Raw genomic sequence first — 26,300 nt, 5'->3', positions numbered from 1 at the left:
AAAACTTATTTTCAAACTAGGTTTGAAAGTATTTCTGCTGTTTTCACTAAAGATCTGGTTGCTGAAAGTTGTATTATAATACAGTCTCCAAAGTTGTATAGTCTACATAATCAGGGTACTGAGTTTGTTACAACTCTTTAGTGAACCCATTTGAAACAGACTTGTGTACGTTGTTCACAACAGATTTCCATATGAAGTTTAGTTTCAAACACTGAACAATAGTGTGGTATCCAAAATGTGTATGAAACAGCGCCTTTTCAAGAAACTAGAGATGAACCTATAGTATAATACAGGTTTAAAAAAGGATAAACCATAAGTTTATTTTAGGCCTGTTTCCCAAATGTGGCATGGCAATATAGTATCCACTAATTTAAAGACTGTTTTTGTTTAAAAGTCAGCCTGTCTGCCCATAAGGGTGCAACCTAAATATATAAACCTTTACTAGTTGTATTGTAAGCCTCATAGTAAACCTATAGTAAATCTCTCACTTATTTCCAGCTGTTGGGTAAGCTTCCTTCCTTTTTCACACAGTGGATAAAAAAGAGGATTTTTTTTTCTCTTGGAGATGTGTTTTTGTTTTGTTTTGTTTTTGCAACAGGAAATGGCTCTGAGAGAAGAGACAGGCCCGCAGGCGATCTCCACCCACCACACACACGCTATTTGAAGGGGCGCCTCACCCACACACTCCCATTTGCTCTGGACGGGAGGCGAAACTGTTGCCGGATAATTCGGCCAACAGGAAATCCCATCAAGAGGTCTTTATGCCCACAGCTGCATCTACTTCTTCTTCAGGTTGCAGAGTATGCCACTGGGCGATGGGTCTCCGGGGGTTGGCCAGCATGTCAGACCAGTGGCGGAGCTCCGAGCCGGTGGCATTGCACCCCACAAAGATCTTCCCAATGGCTTCATTTTTGCCCAGTTTGTCATAATCCAGGACCGTCAGCACAACCTGGACTTTCTGGAAAAGAAGAAGAGGCATGGTCATTGGCAGCAGAAAAGTGATAGGCGGGACATGTGCCTTTAAACTACCTCCAACCCCACACGTCCCTGCTACAGCCTTTCCCTTCTATTCCTCTCTCTCTCCAGCTTGAATTCCAAATGTATGTTTGCTCTTTGCTTTTGGGGAGCAGATGACAGGTGGGGGAAGGAAGAAATATAGGCTTTCTCTCGCATCACTTCTCTGCTGGATTCTGCATCCTCTCCCCCTTTGCTCAGCGGTGACTTGCATTCCCAGGTCCACATGTGCCACCAAATGATTCTTATTATCAGAAAGAAGCCGGGCAAAGTTTAAGAACCTAAGTGGCGGGACACACTTGGCTTCAATGAAACTTGATCCTCCTCATCCCTCAAGTCGTGGAGCCTTTCAAAGGGTTGCAATTATGGGAGACCTTGATTATCTAGGAAAGACTGGCTCACAATCCAGAACTAGCAAAGACTATGGGGAGGCCAAAGGACAAGCAAAGCTTCGTTGCTTATTGGAGCTTCAACAGGTTCTCTCCTCAAATCCCCTTGTTATCTCTGATCTGTGACTGGAGAGAACAAGGCCTGGTGTTCCATTTGCCCTCCCTGCCTCCTCATAAACCTTGAGCAACCTCCAGCCCAGGGCTTGGCAGGGGAAATGGGACCCTACACTTCTGTGCACCAGACCAGGACTGTGGAGTTGCTCCCTTGTCGTGGGAGTTTATTAGGGATGGAATGAATCTCCTCTTTGGGAGGGAAAATATTTGCAGATAAGTGTTTGGGACACGGTAAGAGTTTTTCAAAATGTAATCTGTGAAAAGGAGGGAGGATTTGTCATTTTATACTGTTCTCCTCTCCTCCCTAGCAGCACCCTCCATGTCCCATCTTATTGCAATTAGATTAGAAGAAAACAAACCCTTTTAGCAGCAATGGAAGCTTTTAAAATGTGTCGGGGCATAATCCTGTGCCTGTTGAGATGGAAAAAAGTTTTCCAATTCCCAGCATTCCCTTGCCATGCACCTTTACGGATGTGTGAGTGCAGGAAAACTCCAAGCATGAAATAAGACACTGCTTTTACTGTTGATTCTGGGTAGATTGCTCAACTTTAGCTCAGCACCAGATTTCATAGCAAACTAGTGTGCCCTTTGAATCTTAAATACAAATGGAAAAACAGCTCAATACATGGGGAACCGCAAACCCATCTACCTAATATGTACAAGTTTGATTCAAGCTGATATAGAAAGCAACATGCAGAAGAATCATAGAATAGTAGAGTTGGAAGGGGCCATGAAGGCCATTGAGTCCAACCCCCTGCTGTTGCAGGAGACCACATCCCACTCAGAGGAACAGCTGAGTAATTTCCTTTGCAAAATCTGTGTTTACAGCAAAGTGTTCTGAATGAGCAATGCCTTGTTTGGGCAGAGTAGAAATATTTGTGGAAATAATAAGGGCTGAGCGTCACACCTCTGACTCAAAATTGGCTACTATGGAGTAAAACAGGAGGGCAGAACAGCCTACCTGGATTTGTTCGAAAGGCACCTCAAAACTGAAGGACTCATTGTAGTAGGGATTCAGTGTATTTTTCTTGATAGTTGTTTTCTTCTTTTTGATACGTTTCCCTCCCTGCATGAGGTGGATTTTAACATATGGATCTGGAATAGGAGGTAGAACACGGAGACAGAGAGAAAAAGAGAGAGACTGAGAGAGAAAGGAGAATCATAGGGATTCCATTATACCACAGAATGTGTTATGGTTGTTCCACATTCCCAACTTCCCGCCTCTTCCCTTTGCCCTATTCCAGTGTCTCATCTTTCCTACTTCCTTATCCTGTTTTATTCCATCACTCCTACGTACACACACACACCTCAGGGAATGCATATTTTAATGTTCCCATCCCTTTCTCCCTTTCATGGCAGCTGTATATTACCTGATCCTTTCTTTCTGTGTTATTCACAAGCAAGTGGTCCAAATCAGGACCACTGTGTACAAGTAGGGCAGGTTTAAACCTCCCCACTTCATTTGTTTTCTGAATCGCCCTGTCTACTTGCAGGGACCCAAACAAACACACAAACCTCCCACAAAAGCCTGCCCCAACCTGAGCCCATATGCTTACCCAAGAATTAAAAAAGAGAGAAGTCAGCTGCATGCTACAAGCTTTTCTACAGGAGGCATTTACTGTACAGTCAATTGCTGTATTTACTTTTGCTTTCATGGTAGCATCCAGCTCCAACCTCTACACAAAGAATGCTTCCTTTCCTGTAGTTCTGCTATACAACCTCTAGGTGGAGCTGTGCTATAGCAGACTAACACAAATACACCAAGAGAAAGAATATTGTTTTCCCTGTTGTAATTTAATAGCTTATTTTCCCTATTCTAAGAAAACATGCGAAAACTTTCTGAAAAGGCAGAAGTGAAACTGGATGATCACATCAGCTATACACCCCACAAACAACCTTGATTAAGGAATCACAAGCACACTATACATGCCTTATGTAAAAAGTTCCACATATCTAATGCATCTTAATCTGTACTTTACCATGACACTGAATTTGTACCTGAAAGGCCTCCCACATCCATCTTTTTCAGGTTTTTGGCTTCTAGTACAATAACAGTCAACTTTCCTGCCGTAGGAACATAACGGAGTGAAAAGCAGATGTCTCCCAGCTTTTCATGCTGCAGGAAGAAAAGCAGGGCTAATTCAGAGTTGGGATAGATGTTTCGAGTGGTGCTCCACACTTTCAGAAAAAAAGAAAGCACATGTGCTAAAGGAGGGGTGCAGAAACCCGGGTCTGAGGCCAACTACATCCCATCTAGGGGCCCAGTCTAGCATTCTAGGGTTTCCCAGAAGACCATGCTTCCTCCTCCTGGTCCTACTCCGTTTTACTCAGATCTCAAATTCTTGGTGATTTCCTGGCTTTTGTGCCCTTTCCCCTACATTCTTAAAGGCTGGAATGCTTCTCCCAAGGGTTAGTTACTGGCAGTAGGGGCTTTAAGGTAAAATATGCCGACATTTTTTGTCTTCACCCCATTTACCCTCTGCCACACCCACCAGGGGAATGCGGCCCCACAAGAGCTTTTCTGAAATAGCCCTTGGAATGAAAGGTTGCAACATCCCTGCTGCGGTGTCCTCCTGTACACACAATTCACACAGAATTGCCACTCCGCACCTCTGAGAAATACTGTTTCAGTGGTCAGGACTCATGCAACAGTCTCCCACTCTTGCGGTTAGGTCACTGAGAAGCTGTTCCCCTACATGGCTGTGGTCCTATTTCAAGGGTTCCCTATGTGAAGTTCAAATTGGATTATTCCTGTGGCCCAGCCAGTTTGGTCCCTACCTCTTCCTTCTCGGCCGACTGCAGGTCTCGCCACTCCTCGATCACATGGGCCAGGTCCACAGTGTTCATTGGGATACGGATTTCTCCAATGGCATCGTGCTTTGAGAAGCGGTCAAAGTCGTAGACGGCCATGACGAGGCTCTTGCCTCCCAGTTCTGAGTAGGGAACCTAAGTGTCCAACACAATAGGGATGGTTGTCAACATGATTGACAGGAGGGGAAAAGGAGCAGCAGACGCTGTCTTATCCTGAGTCATGCCCTTGGTCCATCCATCCAGCACAGTCAGCACTGACTGGCAGCAGTTTTCCTGGATTTCTGGCCATTTTTCCAGCCCTACCTGGAGAAGGCAGACATTGGATCTGGGACGTTCTGCATGCAGCACTCGTGCTCTTCCTAGGCGTGTGAGATGCAGATCCATAAAGGATGGAGAGAGACTGAAGCTACACAGGAAGATGCTTGGGTGGATGAGGAAGAAATGTGTGGTCAAGGCCTTCCCTCAAGGCATTTTACTGCCTGGGGTAAAGCGCAAAATGGAGCCCCCTCACTTCTATTGGTAAACCGTTCTGAGAACCAATGTGGCTAGTCAAATGGGTTATAAAAACCTTAAATAAATAAATAAAATCAATAAATTCTGCATGGGACTGAGCATTGGCTTTTTACGTCAACACAATTGACAGGATGGTGTAGGTGTGTTTAGGAGGTGCAAGAGAAGCCATGGGGCACACTCTGCTGTCCTGCTACAAGAGGGAATCGCTGGGGGGCTCAGAAGGGATAGCCAGGGGGCTGTGCCCTCCAGCTTCTGCAGCCAGGGGCAGGTGCCTTCCTCTCCCTAACGGCAGGGCTGGCCCAGCGTGTGAGACATTTCTGGACCACTGGCTGAGGTGAAAGGGGAGGAACTTACTTTGAAGGTGAATGATTCGTTGAATGTGGGGTTGAGGGTCTTGCGATGGACTTTGGTCTCATATTTCTTCTTCTTCTCGGGAAGCAGGAAGACTTTGACGTACGGGTCGGAGGTGCCCCCAATATCCAGCGCTGGGAGGTCAGCAGCTTGTATGATGCCCACCACCAGCTGGGAAATTGGTTTAAGAAGAAAATATTCAGAACATAGGAAACTGCCGTGTGCTAAATCAGACTTTCAGCTCATCCAGTCCAGGAAGTCTTGTTCTTTCTACTTCAGAGTAGCAGCAGCTTTCCAACCTTTCAGACGAGGCAATTACACTGCAATCACCCTACCTCATCATGGAATTTTATACTGGGAGCAGTGGAGGTGGCACTGGGACGCTGTTGTTTTCCACTTGTAGTCCTCCCATGTTTTCCTACAGCTTCTTTCATTAATCTTTCTTACCAGTGAAATCCCTCACAGGACAAAAAAATGGAACAGTGGCACCATGAGTTTTGACTGGTAGTACATGGGCCCTCCAATGCTCTCAAGTAGAGGGGTTGGGAAAGCTGAATGGATGAAGTGAGATGGGACAAACATCCAGCATCCCTACCTGCATGCTCTGGAAGTCATAGTCCAGTGAGTACCGGAGTTTCCCCAGCTTCTCATGGGGCTTCTCCTCTTTGGCCTCCTGCAACAGCGATGGGTCTAAATCTTCTACCTCAGGCTGCACCTGAAAGGAAGGAAGGAAGGAAGGAAGGAAGGAAGGAAGGAAGGAAGGAAGGAAGGAGGGCCATAGTAGCCAGTGGGGAAACCATTAAGATCAAAGACAGAAAAGTGATGTATGCAGCACAGTATAATCTGCTCCCTGTTTCACCTTCTTCACACATGCATGGGTCGATCAGGTTTTGAAAATACAGGTTGATCAGGTATTATGAAGGGACAGAACCTGTAGCTATGTCTGTGTCATTTGCCATCCCAAAATCCGAAAACTCCCAAACTGCCCTTTTCTGCTCTTCTCCTGCATGTGCAGAAGACCCAATTAGACAGGGCCGGATCAGCCACAAAGCAGGGCAAAGCATCCGCATCGGGCAACAGAGCGACAGGACTTGTGCCACGTCCCTGCCCTCCCCACCTGCCCAGGGAGGCCTGCTGTGGCCACCGCGCTCCGCTCCAGTCTTGGCATTGGCCACAGCGAGAGAGAAGCTGGCCAGGCTCCCTGGAGCACTTGCCCACACTCTGCTCCCTCATCGTTTACAGCTGGAGGAGGCGGCAGCAGCCATCAGAGTTCTCCCAAGACCTGTGTGAATGCCCACAAGGCCAGCGCAAGGGCTCGGGAGACCTGTGCAAACCCGCAGACAGCTCACCTCATGCTGCAGGCAGGAACAGACCTTGCGGACAAAGCTGGGCCTCGGAGGAGGATGCGCTTATGGTGTTTAGAACCGGTGGTGTACGGCAAATTTTGGCACGCCTGTGTTCGGCATGGCCCCCAAAACACAGCCCACAAAGGCCGGCAGCTGAGTTGCTCCGTGTCAACAAACCAGCTCTGCCAGTTTTATCTCAACCAGAAAGAGGCCTTTTGGAAGGCTCATGGGTTTTAACTGCCACTCAAGATCATCTCCTCCCTCTGCACCACTAAAGGTGTTGTATTCAAACAGAGACCCACCTATTTTTGCTGGGAAAAGTACTCTTTCCTCAGCCACTAGGAGAAGTGCAGCTGCACTGAGAGGGAACAGGGGATTCCGCATGAGGTGGGGAGGGTGGCAGCAGGGGAGGTCAGCGGCATGGGGCTTCCAAACGCGCTGGGGCAGCATCCCTGTGAGCCCTGGCCCCACTACGCCACTGGGGAAAGGCCAGGACGGCAGTGTCACCCCAGCACCGTGTGTACATCCTGGTCTTCCACAGGTCGCATCCAGTGGCCAGTGGAGTGGGAAATGCAGCTCCTTGCAGCTCCTTTGATCCTTTGAGAAGGCTGTCCATGATGACTAATCAGGATGGCTGTGTGTGGCACATGGGCAGGAGGGTGCCATTGCACTGCTATCCCACTTGCACCCGGTTGGCCATACTGGGAACACGATGTTGAACTAGGAAGGCTTTCAGTCGGATCCAGCAGGGCTCTTATTTTCTTGGGATCTCATGACAATAACTTTGACTTTCAAGGAGTTGCTGAGAGCTTCTCTGATTCTGATAGAACACGGACATCAGTTGTTCATCGGAAAGGACGGGATATAAATGTTTTAAATTTAATTAAATAAAATCAGGGGGAAACAGAATTGACTTTTTTCTCCCTGCCTTTTTCTTGGTATAATTCATACACCCAAACTGTTGCAAGACTTCTTTGGTGGGGCAGGGGCCCTAAAATGTTTTTGAAGTAGTGGTGAGGACTCCAGGGTGTCCAATATCAAGAATAAAACCTCTCCCAGCTGAAAAGACACCGTAGAAAAGACTGTAGAAAGGTGGATGCAGCAGGGAATTCGCCATTCAGTGCTTGGCCTCTGCAGCAGGACCAACCAGCCCAAGACACTTTGTTGGCTGAGGTGGAGAACAAGGCAGTGCCCCTTCCGACTCCGGCAGATGGATCTTTCTTCAGCACTGGCAGCGACAGCATCTTTTGCTGCAACTGGAGGCAGCAAACTAGCTTAGGGGGCACGGGGCCCACAGCTCTCTTCCCTCCAAGCTTCAGCACTGCTGCCATTTCCTGCACTTGCTACCTGAGGCGGCAGCTTCTCCCTGCTCAATACGAGGGCTGGAGCTACGTTTCAGTCCCGTTTTCAGTGTGCCCACACAGTAGCACTTGGCTTGGCTCCTCTTCTTTCTTGTTTTCTTATCATCCAGGGATGGGGCTCACCAAGTTCAGCAGGGTCCCTAGCCCCCTCTGTCCTCCTCTCTAGAGAGGCCCCTGTCTGTATTTTTTCTGCATTGCAGATAATCAGGATCGCAGTTCTAGTCTGACACCAAATCAAGACTGCCCTGTATCCTGGGGCATTTAAGAGTTCTGCATGGCAGGTAGCAAGAGTACATCAGCTGATGAACAGGTGCAGGAGTGTGAACCTGCCTCAGTAGGATCAGTTATTTATTTATTTATTTATTTATTTATTATATTAATATATTATTAAAACATTTCTATGCCGCCCCTTGCCATAGCCTCGGGGCGGCTCACAACATAATAAAATACACATAAAATAATTTATCTGAAATTAGGTTTTAAATCTCTAGTACATTGCACAATGCTTTATAGTCATTTATGATTTTATATTTTCTTTTAATGAATTGTTCCATCCTGCCCAGGGAGCTCCAGCTATTGCGCAGGATAGAAATAAATAGGTGAATACATAACATTGATTGGTCATTCTTCAGTCTTTTGTTGATTGAGGATATTTGCTTGTTGTTTAGGATTCGGTTCTATTTGAAAGTGGTGGTGAATCTTCCCATTGAAGAACAGGCCCTTCCAGATACTGGAGACATGCGTGTGGATACCAAACAGAGAGGCGATATGTGGACATCCATTGCTGGATAAGGAATCTTTCATTCCCTGTTCTCATTTTCTTGGGCTGGTTCTCTTATGGGTTCCAAAGCCTTCATCTATCATTTGATGCTATGTTTTATGAATTATCATACATGGTCCAGATAGACTTGGATTCTGGGCACTATAGAAAATGGGGGCGGGGGATCCTCCATCCATGGGGTGGGTGGATTTAAGAAAAGAAGAGCAGTATGGGAAAAGTACCTCCTTCTGCACAGCACCAGTGACCTCTGATCAGAAGTCAGAGGTGAGGCTGGGTAAAGGGATGGGTCCCACTTCTCTTCAGCACTTGCCCCAGTCAAGCCGCTCTTTCACTATTTCCTTTCTTCTTCTGAGCAGATCAAGACACCAGGCTCCCAACTACAGTTTTTATTGTGTTAAAGCGGGCCAGCCAGGCTGCCTTTGTCATACAAAAGGAATATTGCAGAGACTGTTAGCAAAATACATCAATCACAGTCAAGTGAGGATGCCAGCTAATTAGGGAAATTACTGCTCATGCCAAGAAATTAATGCCAAATTATATCCCCTTCTTCATTTCCCAGCCAAACAGTATTAGCTCCACCCTCAGGGAGGATCCTGCTGCTTGTGGGCTAGACAGTGTGGGAATGCCAGATGCTACTCAGTTGGTCTGCTTGTTTCAGCTGATGTTGTATGATAGGACTGATCATGCTACATCTGGAGCCTCATATTGCCACCCACACTGCTTCTGTAGCGGAGTCTGCCCATTTTAGATTGTCTGGTCTGGTGGACGCTATGCTCTCTTTCATATGCAGAGCAGTATCTTCTCCAGGATGTCCTTGCCTGACCTCCCTATAACGTTAATGTCCAGATATGGCCATATCCCATTGGTTCTTTCCATTCCATGAGTTTCCACAATGCCTACTGCTTTTAGGTTCTCCCTTAAAATCTGGCATTTCAGTGCTTGCATCGTGCCTTGGAGACTTCTAACATGTGCACAGAAGCTTCTGTACATGGAGCCCCTCCTCAGATATCTCTGTGTGCGCATCTTATTTTATGGCCCTTAGGCCTGTTGGATGGGCTGTCACATCCACATAACCCATGCTCTGCTCTAACTGGAAGCAGTTCTCTGGAGTCCCAAACAGAAGTCCACCACATCACCCACCAGATGATCCTTCTGGCTTGAAATGTGGGGTCTAGAGCATATGTACTGCTCCTTTCCTATCTATCACCCTCCCCTTCCCGGCTCACAGCTGGGGAGGAGCTCCTGTGCCAGTCACCGTGGTCCTGGAGTGTGGTGTGTGGCCAAGCAGGGGATGGGGAAGGCATGGAGTCATGGAATGCACAAGACCTGGCCAGCCACAGAGACCATCAAAACATGTGGGCCAAAGGCAAGCCGAGGCATGGGCTGTGCCTTCAGCAACAGCCCTGCATTCATGCGGTTCTGGGACCCTTCCCGGAAGGGCATCTCCCTGCACAGTGCCACCTGGGGAAGCTGCCCGCCACTCACCTTATCGATGTAGCTCTTGCCTAGTTCCTTCACCTCCTTCATGTTGATCTGTGCGCTCATTTTGTCTTTGCCTTTCTTCCCTTTCTTCTTCCTGCCGCAGCATTTTTTGCAGGCGCAGAAGCAGCAGCAAAGAAGCAGGAGGCCAGCCACGATGAGAACGGTGGCCAGTGCCCAGGGCGGTACTGGAGTGGAGCAGAACAGAGACCGGGGCTGATTCTGGGCAGGGCAACACCCGCTGCCACACCGTCTCATGTTTATGTAATACTTTCCCCCTAACTCCTTCAGATCACAGTGGCTCAGCAGTCTTAACAACAACCCTTGGAGTAGATCTGTGTTATCGTCATCTCCTTATTGCCGAGGGGGAGCTGAAGATGACATGGCGGCTCACGTAAGGGACCCACAAACTGTTGTCTGAGTAGAGATTTAAACAAGGGATCTGCAGATACCTCCAAAGTGTAGGCAGAAATCCTTAAGATTTAAATATAGGATTTTTTACAGTATGATGACATACAGATGTAGATTATTGTAAGGCCTGGGAGATAGCAATTGGGTTCAGACAACCCAATAACCCATACGCAGGGGTTTCATAAGGTTTGAGTGTGGGCTGTTTCTGAACCATGGGTTATTATGTTGTCTCAAGAACTCAGTCAAGATAACAAACCATGGTGAACAACCCACAGTTCACAACCTGGCAACAAACCATTCTCTCTCCTCAATAACCCATGACTTGTTAGCACAGCTGGGTTTGGACAACATGAGCACTGATGTTTCAGCAACGGTGGATGCATCAGCGACAACCCATGCTCAGCCCGAGGATGGATTTTCATGCTGTCTGAATGCAGTCGTTAGGTCAAAGTCTTCCCGGTGTGCGAGAGGAGGGGGGCACGGTTCCTTGCCTGCAGATGGGGTGATGCCGGGCACTAGGTAAGGGGGAACTGCCTGCATAACTTCCTTTACCGTTTGTATTTTATCAAGAGCATAAAATCTTTCTTTCCCGTGTCTACATCAGCTTGCTTTTTAGGAAAAGCGCACGTTTTCATCAAGACAAGTATCTGCATATGCTTTTTGTATGCCATCCCTTCAATATACAAATGCTTTTCAGGCGCATTCCCCTAGTACAGGAATAGGCTGCCTTGGACTCAGGTGCTAAATCCATTTTTCCTCGGGATCCCTTTCTGGCTTTTCAGCATTCCTAAGAAGACTTTGCCTTCCACTGGTTCCCCATCCCACACCCCAGTAGTTTCTTAGCTTTTGTGCAGTTTTTTCCCTGTTTTAAAAAGTTGGAATTCATTTCTCTAAGTATGAATGACTAGCAGTCAGAGCTTTAGGCTTAAAGGGCCTGGCAAAGTTGAGTTCTCATCCTCCCTTCTTTTGCCTTTGACCTCGCCTGTCTTTCCACTGGCCCATGAACCAAAGAGCTTCCCCAAAACCAAACTTGCTTCTTGGCCCCTTCTGTGTACCTTGATGCCTGCTCTTTCCCCCCATGTATGATTTTATATACATACCCATAGTTTGATCAGGTAATTGTGTCACAGAATTTGGAGAAACTGGCTATGCTCATTCTGATTTTTTTCTTGTTTATTTGTTGTGATACTTTAATTGTATCTTTTTATTCAATGTTAATATTGGTATTTTTATCCTAACGGCCACCCAGAGATCATGATGCTAATGGGCAGCTTTCAAATAAATCCAATAAATAAAATAGATAATCATGACATACCAATTGGACTTTACCTGTGAGGGGAAGGTGTCCTTCAGTTACTACATAGCATAAACACATTTGGCTTCTGTTGACACTATGCTTGGTGCACCAGCTAAAATTAACTTCCAGCCTTGCCAGTTGTCATATTTTTCTTAGCTTTTGCTCTCTGCTTTACAAGGGAACCCTGTGTTCCTGTGAACTCTAGAGGCAGATCCAAGTAACTGCTGACTTTTAGCTTTTCAAAGGCAGTGGGTGGTACCCACTGCTTTCTTTGCTACACTCTGAGATTTTGTTTTGCACTAAGGTCTGTCCCCCTTAACCCAAATCTGTGAGGATGCTGTGCAGTCCATTCCATCTTAAAACTGCTGGGCTTCTCTCTAGTAACTTCCTTTCTACCTCCCACTCTCCAGTTTTGTATTTATACTTTTGTTTAATGCTAGTTCGAAGATGTTTTCCAGTGAACTTGAAAATAGGCTGTTTCCTTTGCGATATTTTGCCTGATCCTAAGTATACTGCTCTCACTTTTGGTCCTTTTTGTAGCACTGTCCTCTTGCCCACACCTAAATTGCACTGAGTTCAGTGGGCCCTCGCCACTGGTAAAAGCAACCAAGATTGCAGGGCAACACTCTCCTAAGATCCCATCACTGTCCTTTTGCTTCTGTTTTACTGTGTCCCTAAATTCTCCTAAGAGCCCTCAAAGCCCTCCATTCTCAGGAAGCGATAGACAAAAGCCTTTACATCCCCTTTCACTTCTGTGTCTCTGGTCCATATGAGAGTGAAACCATGTTCCATCTCCAATTTCCACCGTTGTCTCTAAACACCAGCTTCTTTCTCCAGAGCCACATCATTCCACTGCAGTCTGCCTGACAAATTCCTCTGTGAAGTGTAAATCCCAGAGTCCACTGATTAGTCTAAGGTCATCTGGCCTGTTGCATTGACATCCAAGAGGGAAATGGGGAATGGAGGGCTGATCAGGGCTAGTGTAATCTCCATCAAAGCTGCTGCAATATAACTGGAATTCTGCCACACCAAAAAGCCAAATGCTGCAACTTACATTGTTTTTACAGTGTGATAGTATTTGAGTCCTCAAGCTCTCCCTTCTGAAACACTGACTCAACCACATTCATTATTTTGGAGATTTGATCTACAGATTTTATGAGCAGAGCTTCATGAGGTCTAGAAACTGGCTTTTCCTTATTTTTTTTAAATCAGAAGGCGAGATGGTCTATCAATAGCACATTCTGCAGTTTGGTTGTGCTGGGCTTGTGTGGAATTACAGAATGTAGCCTGCTGTGGTCATCATGTTAAAATTTAAACCAAATTCTAATTCAGTGCCAAGAAATGCTACCTCTTTTGTCTCAACAAAACTAGGCATCATTTGTATAATGCCTGACACCCTTTTAACCCATTTAAATTGGACCCACGCTCCAATCCGAAAGCTGCGATCCGAAACAGCCTGGAGCCCAACTCTACTTACTTGGCAGCTTTCCCAGTTTGTTCATGAATTTGTCCTTCGTGTCAGAAAGAACATTCTCCTTGGAGGGCATCTCAGTGGCATTGACGGACGGCTCCATCTGGGACTCTGTCACCTCTGAATCCACCCTGGCTGACCTCCGTGCTGCATTCATTGTGGAACCTGGAAATGGAGGGAAAGGGCTAACTGATCAGCTCCTTTGATTCTGCTGCAGTTTCAGACAAAGCTTTAAAGCACTGGTTCTTTAAACAAATAAACCAAGCATAACACCTTGATTCTGATAACTAGGATGAGGAGGGGCTGTTTGCAACTACCCAAAGGACAAGCAATCCCACAGATCATGATTTGTTGAAACCTAAGTTCAGGATTGTCAATAAGGAGCAAAACTGACCCATGGAACTATCTCAGGGGTGCTGAACCTCTCTTGGTCTGAATGCTGCTTTTCATTTTGGAGCTGTGCTTGGGGACTGCATGCCAGTGTGGGCGAGGGGCTGAAGAAATCTGCCAATCTGTAGTTTCCCAGGCTTCCATTCATAAATGCACTTCACCTTGAACTCAGAGTTTCTCCAGTCTGCTTCATCCTGAAGTTCGAGATTTGTATGTGTGGGTGGGTAGGTAGGCAAGTTGAATAAGAATCCATAAAGATTCGTTCTCCTTTTTCAGTATGGCTTCCCCACCCCTCAACCCTGCCCAATGCACACATTAGTTCTGCAAGCAATTTTCCTAATGCATTGTCTGATTAGAGAACTCCATTGCAACGTCAATGCGAACTTTGGAGGATAATTAAATTTTGGTCCACATAGTACAGGCAAGGATGATGCACGGCTGTCTAGATATTTTGTCCTTGAATTCCCGGCACCATTGTCTAGGGTGGCTGGTGCTGATGGGAACCATAGGCCTAACATCAGAAGGACTGCAAGCCACCCACTCTTGATGTGGTGGCTCATATGCAGGAAGTACGTTTCTCCTCTTTTTCTAGTTGCTATTCTTAGACTCCCTCACTTAGGTAGTCTTTTCCTCCCACAGCATCCACCTTTTCATGCCCACTGCTTTTGGATTATCCCTGCAATCCTCATGCATAACTAACAAGCCTAAGGCCATAAAAGTGCTGGATCTTCCTGACTATTTTCTAATAATATATATCATGCATCGTAAAGTTTTTAATCACTATAAACTGTTCAGAAAGTGTCAGCTGTTGGGCGGCATAGAAATGTAACAAATGAAACAAAGCAAAATAGAATTACTTTCCCCAGTTTCCAAGGCAGATATCGGGAATTTCTTTCTGCTCAGGGTGCTGAATTTAATCTTGGAAAAGCTCTGGAAGGGGGAAATTTCAGTGGTGAGGAGAGCAAAAGCACAGGGAGTAAGGATATTTACACAGTATATTTTAGCTGTGGCTCCTACTGCCCATGCCTAACTCTTGTGAGAGGCATTTCCAGCTTGTAGAAAGGGGGAAAAACTGCAGAAAAGCTGGGAGCCCACCAAACATTAAGTCGTTAAGGGAAGGGGGCTCAAGAAATGTGCCACAGCCCTCTGGAGAAATGCAGAGGGCCTTGTGTTCCTTACCCTTGTTCTGAAGTGCAGCTGGTGTACATCATGAGGTAGGGCCCTGTTTGAGACGCATAGAAGCTGCGGTGGAACTACTGGGCTCTACTAGCTCCCCCTGAGTAACAATGACCAGTTGAGCTTCCTGAAAGTGGAGATTTCCTATTTAGGGGAGAGGACAATAGTCAATGAGTTCTTGGAGGGGACATCAGATGCAAGGTAGGTGATTTAGGAAAGCATGTGGTTCAGGCTGTCCGGGGATCGATGGAGAAATTAGATAGGAGCATAGGATGTTCAATACCGGTCCCGTCAAAATGGGGACCTTCCACAACTATCTTAAAAGTGTGCAAGGGTCACAAGGGGCTGTTGGGAGATCTGATCCCTGATTTCCCATGCCACATCTGTGTCAGCCATCGATACATCGAAATATATAAGTGTCAAACACACGCACAGAGCTAATTTGTTTTCGCCAAGCTGGACTCAGACTTCCTCTGCCTACTTGCCTACTTGCCCACTGGCTTGCTCAGTCCCTGCTTTGTTTCACTTCCTTATAGCCCACGTAGCCACTGATAACTGGATTTTAGTCTTATTTAGTCTGATTTTCACAAGCAGTGCATAAAAGGTAAGTCAGGTTCTGGGCAGCTCCGCTTCAGCCTGCACAGTTTCACATGTCGAATCCTCTTCCATTTGAAAGGCGGAGGAAGAGCAGTGGCAGGATACAAGGTGTTTGCCTATAGTGACATACTCATTTTGTAGACATGCATTTTTTTAAAATGGAGATAAATCCCCCTGCAGAAACTGAAGTGGCACAGTTGAATAACAGGTTTAGCTGCTCATCTGCTGTTTATGAGAGCGGGGCCTCTAACACAGCTGTGACTCCAGGCTGCCAGGCCTGACACACCCTAAATCAATGTTATGGCGCCACGGCGTCTCTTCATCTCCTCCGTGGAAGAAGGTTAAGCATCTGATCATATTCCAATAAAGCACAGATACGTCCTCTCCCCCCTCCCCCCCCCCATCTCTGATTTGGCAACATGACTTATGCATCCAAGCACTCTCCATCATTACTGAGTTTCTCCTGGTTGTCCATGACAAACTAAGGACTGTAACGAGCAAGGTTGGTCTCATTGAGGCAGATTCTCAGGAAAAAGGTGCTTTTTCTCAGGAAAAAGGTGCAGATGCCCCAGTCATCCCTCTTGGGCCCCACAACACAGTTAAGCCCAGGTTGCCTCAGCAGATCCATGCTAAATGCAGAAAAGACCAGGTGGGGAGACACGCACAGCCCCAGAAGATTCTTGCGTTATGGTTTTGTATCTTCTGGCCTATGTATCAAAGACTGGCCCCACCTCAGCTCCCTGGGTATGGTGGGGGGGGGGGCGACCTTGACTCTGGGATTAGGCAAGTGCAGGTAAGCGGCAGGTGGGGAGGCGGGAGTTGTTTCCTCTTCCTCCAGACATAAAGTGGGAGGGAGAGTTTTGCTGCTTTGCCTCAAGCAGCAAAATGTCTTCAGCCAGTCTTGAGAATCAGTACCTGTGAATTGTGCTTATGTTCAAGTTTAGGCCATGGGGTATTGGGAAGGTGGATTAGGATCTAATGGCAGGTCTCTAGGTGATTTAAAAAAGATGGTAAAGATTTCCAAATTTTAATTTCCTTAAGAGTGGCTTAACAAGATGACTTTTCCCCTGCCTCCAATTATATTGCCAAAATGAAGAAAGCTAGTGGCAATCTGTGTGTGTGATCAGGAAGGGACTTTGCATGGGAATAGTGAGCTCAACTTATTTCTGGTGCTCGGAACAAGCTCATGGCTCAGAATTCCATAATTCCAAGAGTATGGCTTTTGCTCCTGGCTCTCTAGTCAGTGGATCTTGAGTATCTAGTAGAGAGAGAGAGAGAGAGAGAGAGAGAGAGAGACAGATCCCAGTCACATGAAATCTGAGCTTCCCAACCCTGACTTAAGCTTTATTCTACCTGGATCTGAAATGAAATGATCCCAGGAGGAACTATGTCTCTGTCCAACCACCATCCCCAGTTCTGTACATATGGAAAACTGGATGTCAGGAAGAGCAGCTCTCGATCAGATGAAGCTGGCTTGTTTTCCATTGTACCAGAGGACGGGCTTAGAACCAACGCGCCCTTTCTTTCCTCCACAGGGCAGAGAGCCAGTGGCAGCGGAACAGTGCGCTCCGGGAGGCAGCAGTCTCTGCTTCACGGGAGGGATGTCTGCTGGTCTGCCCTCTGCAGGAATGCTGTAGCTGCCTCCTGCAGCGAACACGGAGTTCGACCAGATGACTTTGGCCTGGCCCGACCCCTCTCACTCCCTGGAGTGGGGAGAAACCATGTTACTGCTGTGCACCCCCCCCTTTCCACATTCTCCCTTGCCCCCCCCCCCCACCATGCCCTTACTGGTGCTGCTGCACCAGGGTTGTGACGAGATCCCAGCCAGGGCTTGTGGATTCTCATGACACCCAGCCAAGGACTCGTGAAACCCAGGCTTGCTTTATTTAATGTCACTTCTATAGTTCTACCTCACCCTTTTCCTGCAGGAACCTAGGTGACCTACATAATCCTCTCCATTTTATCTTCACAACAACCCTGTGAGGGGTTCTGCAGAGTCACCCCGTGGGGACCAGAACCTGGGCATCCAGCATTCTCAGCACTGCACTGCACTGGCTTTCCATCCCCGGCTCATGAGATTTCATGGGGCATGACTGAGTTTCTGTAAGCCCCAGCTGAGCTCCTCTCGTAGGCTCTCAGGCAGCGCAGCTGACACCTTGCAAAAGCCACATAGCAAGAGAGAGACGGCCAGTGCTTCAGGCACCCCTCCTGGCTGTACTCTCCCTGCTCGGGGTGGTGGCACTTCCTCCTGGTAGGGGCCATGGCGGTGCGGGGAGATTCTCCACCCCTCCAGCACTCACCTTGTGCCATGGCCTTGGATGACCTATGGGTCCTCTTCCATTGTTATTATTCAATTGTTCCAGGCTTTCCCTAATGTAATAATTTCTACGGGGTATTTGGTGGTGGGGAGCCTTTCAGCTGGTGAACCTCAGGAGTATTGAGATGAGCAAAAACGACGTGCAAAGCTCTATTTAACTGTGAAATATGAACCACAAGGATGACCTATTGTGCCCCTTTATCAGAGCAAAGAGGAATCAGAGCAAGGGGACGCAACAACAGTGTTTTTACAAATACATCTGGTGGATTAAAACAGTGGTGGGGAGGAAATCAGGTAAAAATGAGCACACGGATCGAACAGCAAATCATATAAAGCATTCCTTGAGTCGCTGGTCTTCTGGACACGTTGGCCAAGATTTCCCTGCAGAATTATCATTTTATGTGAAATTTACATGTGGAATGAGGAGGGAACAGGGGGAGACCCTCTTCATCCTATAGTACGATGATTCTTCATGCTTCATGTGAAGACTGAAGTTAACATTGAAGGAGGTATAAGAAATTAATTTTGGTTCATTTTGGACCAGAATTTACCTAAAATCAAAGCTGGTCTGTACATTTCCATGTAATAGTCCGATCTGTGCATTTCTGCGCTTCAGCGTGCTTTGTGGAAAAACAACTAAAGAAATGTACACATTTCAAAAATATCCATGAAAGCATCTATTTTTGAAAAAAAAGTGTACTATATGCTTTGAGCAGTGGGAGAAAAATGCACACATTTGCATGTATGGGAAGCTGTGTGGGAAATATCCCTGCAAAAGAGGAAGAGAAAACAGCTCGCCGTCGCGACAGACACGGGTTGGACCTAAGGGAGCTTGAGTTGTGCAGATTTCCAGTGCATGGCTCCCTGCCGCAGAGTGGGCTCTCCTTTCCCGAGTGCAGCCACCCCCCATCTCGCGCGCGCGCACACACACACGCGCGCGGGCACGACACGCGCGGACGCGAAGGCTCCCCTTCGCGCGGAGCCCCCTGCCAGGCTGCGGGCGCCCGCGCCGCCCGAGGGCTCGGCGGGCCAAGGGGGCGCAGCCGGCGGGCTCTCCGGCCCGCCGCAGCCGCGCTTCATGGGCAGCAAGAGCCTGGCGAAGCCGGAGCGGGGGGGCCGCCCGGGGCGCTCCTGCGAGCGCGAGGCAGGCCGGCACGTAACGCAGGTCGGCCCGGCCCGGCCCGGCCCGGGAGGCGATCGTGGCATGGCCGCTGCCCTGCACCGGATCCTTCCACGGGCCTGGAGGAGCCCCACCCGCGCTTGAACTCGGACGCCTTTCGGGGGCCAGCGGAGCCTGGCTGCCGGCCCCGCCCTCCTTAACTCGCCAGCCCCCCTCCTCCTCTCTGCGAAGCGCTCCAAATGGCCTTCTCTCGAGATCCCCTCGGACCTTTAGAGTGGTAATGATCTCCACTCTAAATAATTAACAAGGCACCGAAGAGCTGGGTGCAGCGGCCGAGCGAGCCCACGGGAGCACCCGTTGCGGATTATCCACAGTGCTTGGCCACCGTCTCTGCAAATCAGACTGACAGAATACGTCTCTCGCTTAGGCAGGCCCATTTATCTCCCGACGAACAGGCCAGAACTGCCGCAGGACCCAAAAAAAGCCATTAAGGGCAAAATCCTGTGTGTGTTTGGATGGGGGGAAAGGACTACGACTCCCAGCGTTCCTCATTAGCATGCCAAACATGCTTAGCATTGCATACTAAATCATATGGTGGAATTATCATCATTATTATTGTTTTACATTTCTATACCACCTGCCCATGATCAGGGTGCAGGACACAGCTTGGGTAACAACTGGAGGCATGGAGAGTTTCACCGCTTCTCCCTGTGGCCCCAGCCACGAAAGCCCAACCCCAGTTTGAGTGGCAGGACAGTGACCTGGCTCTCTGTTGCTGCAGGGCTTAGAAGGACCTGGTCGTGACCCATGAGTTCTCATGAGAACGCAGCCATGGGCTGGAAAGCCAGTATAGCCTAGTGGTTAGATAGTTGGACTGGGACTTGGGATATCCGGGCTCTGGTCCTACTTGGCCATGAAGCCCACTAGCTGACTCACTAAGACTCATCCTAACCTACCTCACAGGGCTATTGTGAAGACAGAACGGGCAGGAAGACCACCACGTAAGCCGGGTTCCTTGCAAGAAGAAAAAACATGGGATATAATTGTAAAAAACCTCCAACCATTGCTTCCTACAGCTAGAAACATGACAGCAGCCCTGGAATCCCATGCTCCTAGCTGCTACTTCACCACCCCTTTCCTCTGAAGACGCCCCGCACCCCACTCTGTATATTGTCGAAAGGAAAACTTTAAAGAATTGATTCCTTCCTATGATTATTTTCATAGCAGTCTTAATCACAAATCAACACACACAGAATGAAAACGGTGGATGATGTGTGCAAGGGAGGAACACAGGCAGATGATGCTGATGGATATAATAATGATGATGGTGATGATGATGATGATGATGATGGGAGTTGTAATTTAGCTCGATATAGTTTTCAAGAAGAAGTGCTATGGCTTGACAAGGTTCTACTATACAAATGGTATGATTTATTTCATCACAGTATGAAAGGTAAACCGGGGCGAATATTAAAAATAGACTGAATTGTGTGGGCTTGTACTGAGTTTTGTGCATGGTGCCGTTCACAGTCCATGTATCTGAACAGGTATAATTTGGCTTTAAATATTACTTTGGTCTGGCAGAGTAGTGAAAAGGAAGAGAAAGCATGTGGAGAGAGAAAGGCACGAAGAAACAGGTGGGCCGTATTGGAGGATGCCCTCCCTTCTGCCCGCTCTGCTCTTTTCCATCCCCCTCCCAGAGCAGCCTCTGAAACAGGCTCATGAGTCCATCACCGCCTGCCACACTCATTCCCCACTGACAGCTCAGAGTCCGGATTTGCAAGTTCGTATGCCCGCTTGACAGATTGCTTTAGAAGCAGGATTTAACACCCTTCCGTGGAAGAGCATGGAAAAGACGCTTATTCGGGCTGTGCACGTGAGTAAAGAAGGCTTGACTCACGTCTTAAGCAGGCACATGATACAGCCAAGTTGCTGGAGCTAAACAGGACCTAGCCTGGTCTGTGCCTGGATGGGAGACTGCTTGAGACCGCCACGGGTGCTGCCTTGGAAATCATGCACAAAGAGGGCTGGGTTGGGAGCAGTGTGGAATCCGAGATACCTAAGCCAGAGGTGTGGAAGCTCAGGGCCAGCGGCTAAACAGAACCGCTCAGGGTTCTCCGTTGGTTCTGACCCTGCCCCATCCCTTTTCCTCCAGCCGAGGATCACAGGGTAGCTTCCCAGCGTTTAAAGTGTCCCCCCCCCCCAACCCCTAAAGTTGCAGTGTCTCACCTAAGGCTTCGAGACTTGCAGGGAGAGCTTTAAACGAACCTAAGACGGCATTTGGGCTTTGCCACTGGCCACACCCATCACTGGAACGCAGCCAAGAGCTGCTTCAAAATGGAACTTGTACAGCCTCTCCGAACTACACAATCTCTGTCACCCAAGAATGCTGTACAGAGAATGGGCTGTCGGTAGAGTCCTTCACCAAGCATAGTTTCAAAGTAATGAACGGATCGTCTGTGGTTTCCTCAGAACAGGAAAAATGGCTTATAAATCAGCCGTTTATACTTGCCAAACACTTGCCAAAACCAAGTGTTGCTTTTTGTTTCGGTGCCATAGGCTTAGCACCAGAAACGAATGCACAGAACAACAACAGCACAAAGCCTGAAAGCTTCTGCCAGATTACAATACACACGCTGAATAAATAATAGCTTCCTTAAGTTACCACTTAGCCCCTTCATTATTTATGTAACACAAAATGGGCAGAAGGTGAGATATTAACATCTCACCTTTTGTCCACAGTAAAAGGAAAGGAAGCATCCAGAGAGAGAGAGTTCCCAGGTGGGCGACCCTCCAGCCTAGGACCAAATCCGCTTAGAAAGCCACTCCATGCATCTCCAAGCCCTCCACCCTCTCACTCTGGGGTGCAGAAGATCAGGGCAATTCCAGCCCACCTGATGGACATAATCCTTTCCCCATAATCTGCCCTCTTTCCTGACTGCTACTTCTTTCCCAAGTGTAGGCATGACTCTCATATAAACCTGATCCTTTTAGCATTTAAGTACCATCTCACCAACTTTGGCTGGTTGACTGACTGGTGGGCGACCACGAAAGTTTAGAAATTATATGGGTAGCTGTTTGCCAGGAGGCTGGCGTATCTCTGGAAGGACCCACCAAGAGGGGTTCTCAAAAGGAGGGTTCTCAAAGGTAGCTTCTAGGGTGGGCTCAACAAACCGCTCTGTGCATGCTCAGAGACTCAAACTGATTTGCTGGATGTACCGCTTTTGCCAAAGAATGTTCTGTTGTTGGAGAGGTTGAAGGGGGAAACCTGGCTCCCAGCACTTAGAACGCAATCCAAAAAGGCTCGCAATTTGCAGCGTGGTGCAGGCAGCTATTTCCATCAGATCGAGCGTGGATACAGCCTTTGATTGCCTTTTTAGAACTAACCCATCCGAAAACACCTGGCATTACAGCGGGGCACTTCACCAAAATATTTACTGTTGAGAGAAGATGTATTTCCCCCAGCTACTGGGAGGACTGCAAGTAAACTCAGAGGGAACCGGGAATTCCGAGTGAGGCGGCAGGTGACGGTGAGTGTCCCTGCTATTAAAATTCTCCCCTCAGGTCCCCACCACTAGCCCTGGCTCTGTTCCACCCCTGTGCTTAAGGCAACTGCTCGGATGTTTCCCTCTGTTTGAATATTCTGATCCTTGGTCCACCTCCAGTCTTGTATTTCATGGAGAGAGGATGCAAAGCACAGCGGAACAAAACACACAAATTGAACGAAGAATGAATTTAATTGCCTTCATCTGCCTATTTTATTTATTAAATGTCCCATTTGCTGATTTTTAAAACATACAGATGCTAGATCCTCATTTATGCATCCATGCCTCCCAGTAGCGCCTCTCTCGTTCTCCCATCTCCTGAATGAATGCACAGGGCCAGTCCACTCCTCAAAGGGGCTAGCAATGCCTTCCCAACCCCGGGGCTTAGTTCCAATTTGTCCTCAGATTTCCTATCAGCTAAGCCTGCCCTCCTGTCATCCAATTTGCTCAGCCATCCTTCACAACACTGTCAGTTTGGGGGAAAGCCAATGGAGAAGGAATGGTTTTGGCAGGAGGAGAGAGAGGGGGAGACAGGGACTGACTTTCGTGTGTGCACAAGAGTGCGCACTTCCTTCCCTGATAGAAGTTGCTTTCTCTCATCAGGCTGGGATTTCTGTTCTTTAAAAAAGAAAGAAAGAAGATGATCTTGTTGATTTACAACAGGGGCAAGCGACCTCTGCGCAATGGGCCAAATGCAGGCCTCAAGACCTTTCATTCTGGACTCTTTTCAGGATATGCTACTCTCAGTCCCCGTTACACTTTTTATTGGCTCTGTCCTGCCCTGTCCAGGAGGGAAACTGGAAGGAGTTCAGTTTGAGGGAATCTTGCCCAAGCTGGGGGAAGGGTCAGCTGTGATGCAGCCATGTTTTCCCCACTGTATACTGAACAGAAGGAAAAGTCACATCAGTAAGATCAAAATTTTCTGCCCCCTGCAGCCACTAGGCAGTATTTACATTGCCTTCTTCTGCTGGTGCACCATCTAAAGTTAACCTCCAGGGTTGCTGATATAAAGGCAATAGTGAGCTTCTTCAATCTGCTGCCTCAGGAACTACCTGCGAGAGGCAGTCTCAGCCGGCATTTCTGTCTTCAGAAATGGAGCTCAGCCATTGTGCCACTATCCCAAAACTGACTCCTAGGTAGAATCGGAAACCTGCAGCACCTACCGCTCCCTCATTCACCGAGGCTGCAATTCTCCATCTTGAGATTGGGCCTAAGCTGCAGCCTTCCTGGCCGTAACACCTGGCCAAATTTTTGGACTGCTTTGTTTCAGTCCTCATTCCCTGCTTTCAAAACTAATTACCTGATAAGACTGCTGAAGAATTTTAAAAGCTTATGCACCTTTTCTGTGGACTTCAGGCCCTTATCTCATGAACCAGCGCTTTGTTGGCCTGTCTAACTGTCACCGTTGGTTCTGCCCTTATGCAGTTTCGGCCCTGAAACTGCAGGCTGCCAGATTTAAAAATGAATGCAGCTCTGTTTACTATCCTATCATGTCGAAGACACTCAGTTGAATCCAGAAGTACATTTCCACAGACCAAGACTCTAATGGTTGTGGATATACAAATGAGCCATTCCTCACACAAAAACGATTCTATGTTTTGCAACTGCAGGCCAGCCTCTGCCCTTCTGTCCTGGAAGGGCTTTGTTCACAAAAGGCTTCTGGAGCAGGCCAGGATGTTGCTACAGTACCAGCAGTCCTGGTTTATTTTCCACTGCTGGCATATGACCCCTCCCGATTCCTGTCTTCTGGCTCAGTGCCTGAGCTCTGATACTGACTGTGTTAAACAGGGCTGAGAGACGGTGCATCACAGTCTACTGGTAGATCTCTCAGTTGCAGTTCATCTCCCAGGATGTCTGACTCCCAGTGATTTAACAGAAGCAGCAACGAAATGACACCACCATCTTCCAGTCCTAAATAATATTGCGGGAATGAAAACCATTGGGGCTACTTGGGATTAGTTTTTTGCATGATCTCCTGGTTCAGTTATGGTATCAAGACACATTCCAGGGCTCACTTTAATTCAATGTGTTGGTAGATTTCTGGTTTCTAGGAAAACAAGCACAACAACAAAGGTAATTTTCCAAGCTGGAACATAAGAACAGCCTTGGATCTGACCAAAGCCCATCTTTCCTAGCATTCTGTTTCATCTTCCCACCTGGACGATCCAGGAATTGGCATCCAGAGAAGCCTACTATCACTGATCCTGAAGAAGGCATTTAGCCATCATGGCTAGTAGTTGCCACTAATCAACTTATTCTCCACAAATATATTTGTTGCTTCTTTAAAGTCATTGCTACATTCTGGGATAGCAAATCAACTGATTATGCGCTCTGCAAAGAAGCACTTCCTTCTATCTGTCCCAAATATCCCATCTGAGAGAGAGAGAGAGAGAGAGAGAGAGAGAGAGAGAGAGAGAGAGAGAGAACTATTCCCTTTCCTTACAGGTGAATTGCTCCAGGAAGTAATCATTTCAGTTGCTCTTTTCAGCACTTTCCCAGTGCTACAACATCCTTCTTTTAAGGTGGGATAACCAGAACGGCACAGCCGTTCTGTGACGGTCGTGTCATAGATTTGTGCAATGGCAGTATAGTTTTGGTGGTTTTCTTTTCCATCCCTTTCCTAATTATGCCCAATCTGGAATCTGCCTTTTCACAGCAACCACACTCTAGATTGAAGTTTTCAGTGAGCTGTGAGCTGTTCACCACATTCCTCAGATCTCCTTTTTGGTCAGTCACCATTAGCTCAGATCCCATCAGCTTATATTTGAAGCTGGGATCTTTTTTTTGCCCCAGTGTGAATTATTTTGCACTTGCTTACATTACACTGGACTGCATTCGATGCCTGCTCTCCCGGTTTGGAGATCTCACTTTGGAGATTCTCACTATCCTTTTTCGCTTTTTGTTGTTCGGTGCAGTCATGTCATCCCTGACTTATGGCAGCCCTAGGAATTAAAACGCTCCAAAATGTCCTCCATGCCACGCCTGCTCAGCTTTTCCAAATTCAAGTCTGTGGCTTCCCTACCAGAGCCCATCCATCTCATATTTGGCCTTCCTTTTCTTCTTCTGCCTTTGACTTTTCCTGGCATGATTGTCTTCTCTGGGGAGTTTTGCCTTTTCATGCTTTTCCCAAAGTATGACAGTCTCAGTTTTGTCATTTTTGCTTCCAAGGAAAGCTCTGACTTGCTTTGATCTAAGACCTGCTAGTTTGTCTTTCTATTGGTCCCAAGTATTCACACATTTTTTGTTTAACCACCTGAAATAATTTGGTCTTCTACTACAGCTTCCCTGAACTTAACCAGAACAGTCAGGCTGGATCAGGTCAAAGTTTCGTCAAGTCCAGCGTTCTGTTCCAGCAATGACCAAAAAGATAACCCAAGGAAACCTACATCAGAACAGGAGTGCGACAGGAGGTGATATGGAGCCATCGTGACCAGTGGTAGCCATGACCTCTCACCAGCCAGGGAAGGAGGAAACCCAGGCAAATGTTTTCAGCCAGGGGAGAGAGCATTAAGGTTTCTATTTTTAAACAAGCTGCCGACCTAAGGAACATAATAGCTGTATTATGACAATGAACCTGACAACATTATGAATACTGGGGTTATTAATTTCTGCATTTCCTCTAGTTCTTCCTTCTCTCCTACCCCTTCATGAGGCAGATGTCTTACCACATTCGGGCCCTCTGGGAACTTGGATGGGGGCTGCCTTCACTTCAGGTTCTTTTAGGTATTCTGGGGTGGTGAGAATGGAAAGGAGGGTTTGCGGTTGTGTGGGAGAGACCTTCTCCTCACAGCTGGAAGGAGGCCAGCATCCCATTGCA

The 26,300-nt window shown here is 47.5% G+C and overlaps 1 protein-coding gene across 1 annotated transcript; it reads right to left on the bottom strand.

Moving 5' to 3' along the window:
• Positions 1 to 748: 748 nt before the first annotated feature.
• SYT5 (synaptotagmin 5) lies at positions 749 to 25,908 on the bottom strand. The gene is made up of 10 exons (XM_044447716.1): positions 25,870 to 25,908; positions 15,362 to 15,389; positions 13,345 to 13,503; positions 10,166 to 10,347; positions 5,788 to 5,907; positions 5,196 to 5,363; positions 4,296 to 4,463; positions 3,516 to 3,633; positions 2,479 to 2,612; positions 749 to 958 (listed from the first exon to the last, which is right to left on the bottom strand). The coding sequence occupies exons 1-10, from the start codon at positions 25,906 to 25,908 to the stop codon at positions 749 to 751; spliced, it is 1,326 nt and encodes a 441-aa protein (XP_044303651.1).
• Positions 25,909 to 26,300: the final 392 nt, after the last annotated feature.

This window comes from Varanus komodoensis, unplaced genomic scaffold (genome assembly GCF_004798865.1).
Source record: "Varanus komodoensis strain SLA01 unplaced genomic scaffold, ASM479886v1 scaffold53, whole genome shotgun sequence".
Lineage (NCBI taxonomy): Eukaryota > Metazoa > Chordata > Lepidosauria > Squamata > Varanidae > Varanus > Varanus komodoensis.
The sequence above is the reverse complement of the archived record's forward strand: the minus strand, read 5'-3'. Positions and strand labels throughout refer to the sequence as shown.

What these genes read in the sequence shown, in the direction of transcription:
- SYT5 (XM_044447716.1), bottom strand. Translation starts at nt 25,908, where the DNA reads ATGGCTCCATATCACCTCCTGTCGCACTCCTGTTCTGAT. An exon ending in ACGAATCATTCACCTTCAAA is followed by an intron (nt 4,464 to 5,195) that starts GTAAGTTCCTCC and finishes TTGGACACTTAG; the next exon opens with GTTCCCTACTCAGAACTGGG. An exon ending in AGTCGGCCGAGAAGGAAGAG is followed by an intron (nt 3,634 to 4,295) that starts GTAGGGACCAAA and finishes TTCTTCCTGCAG; the next exon opens with CATGAAAAGCTGGGAGACAT.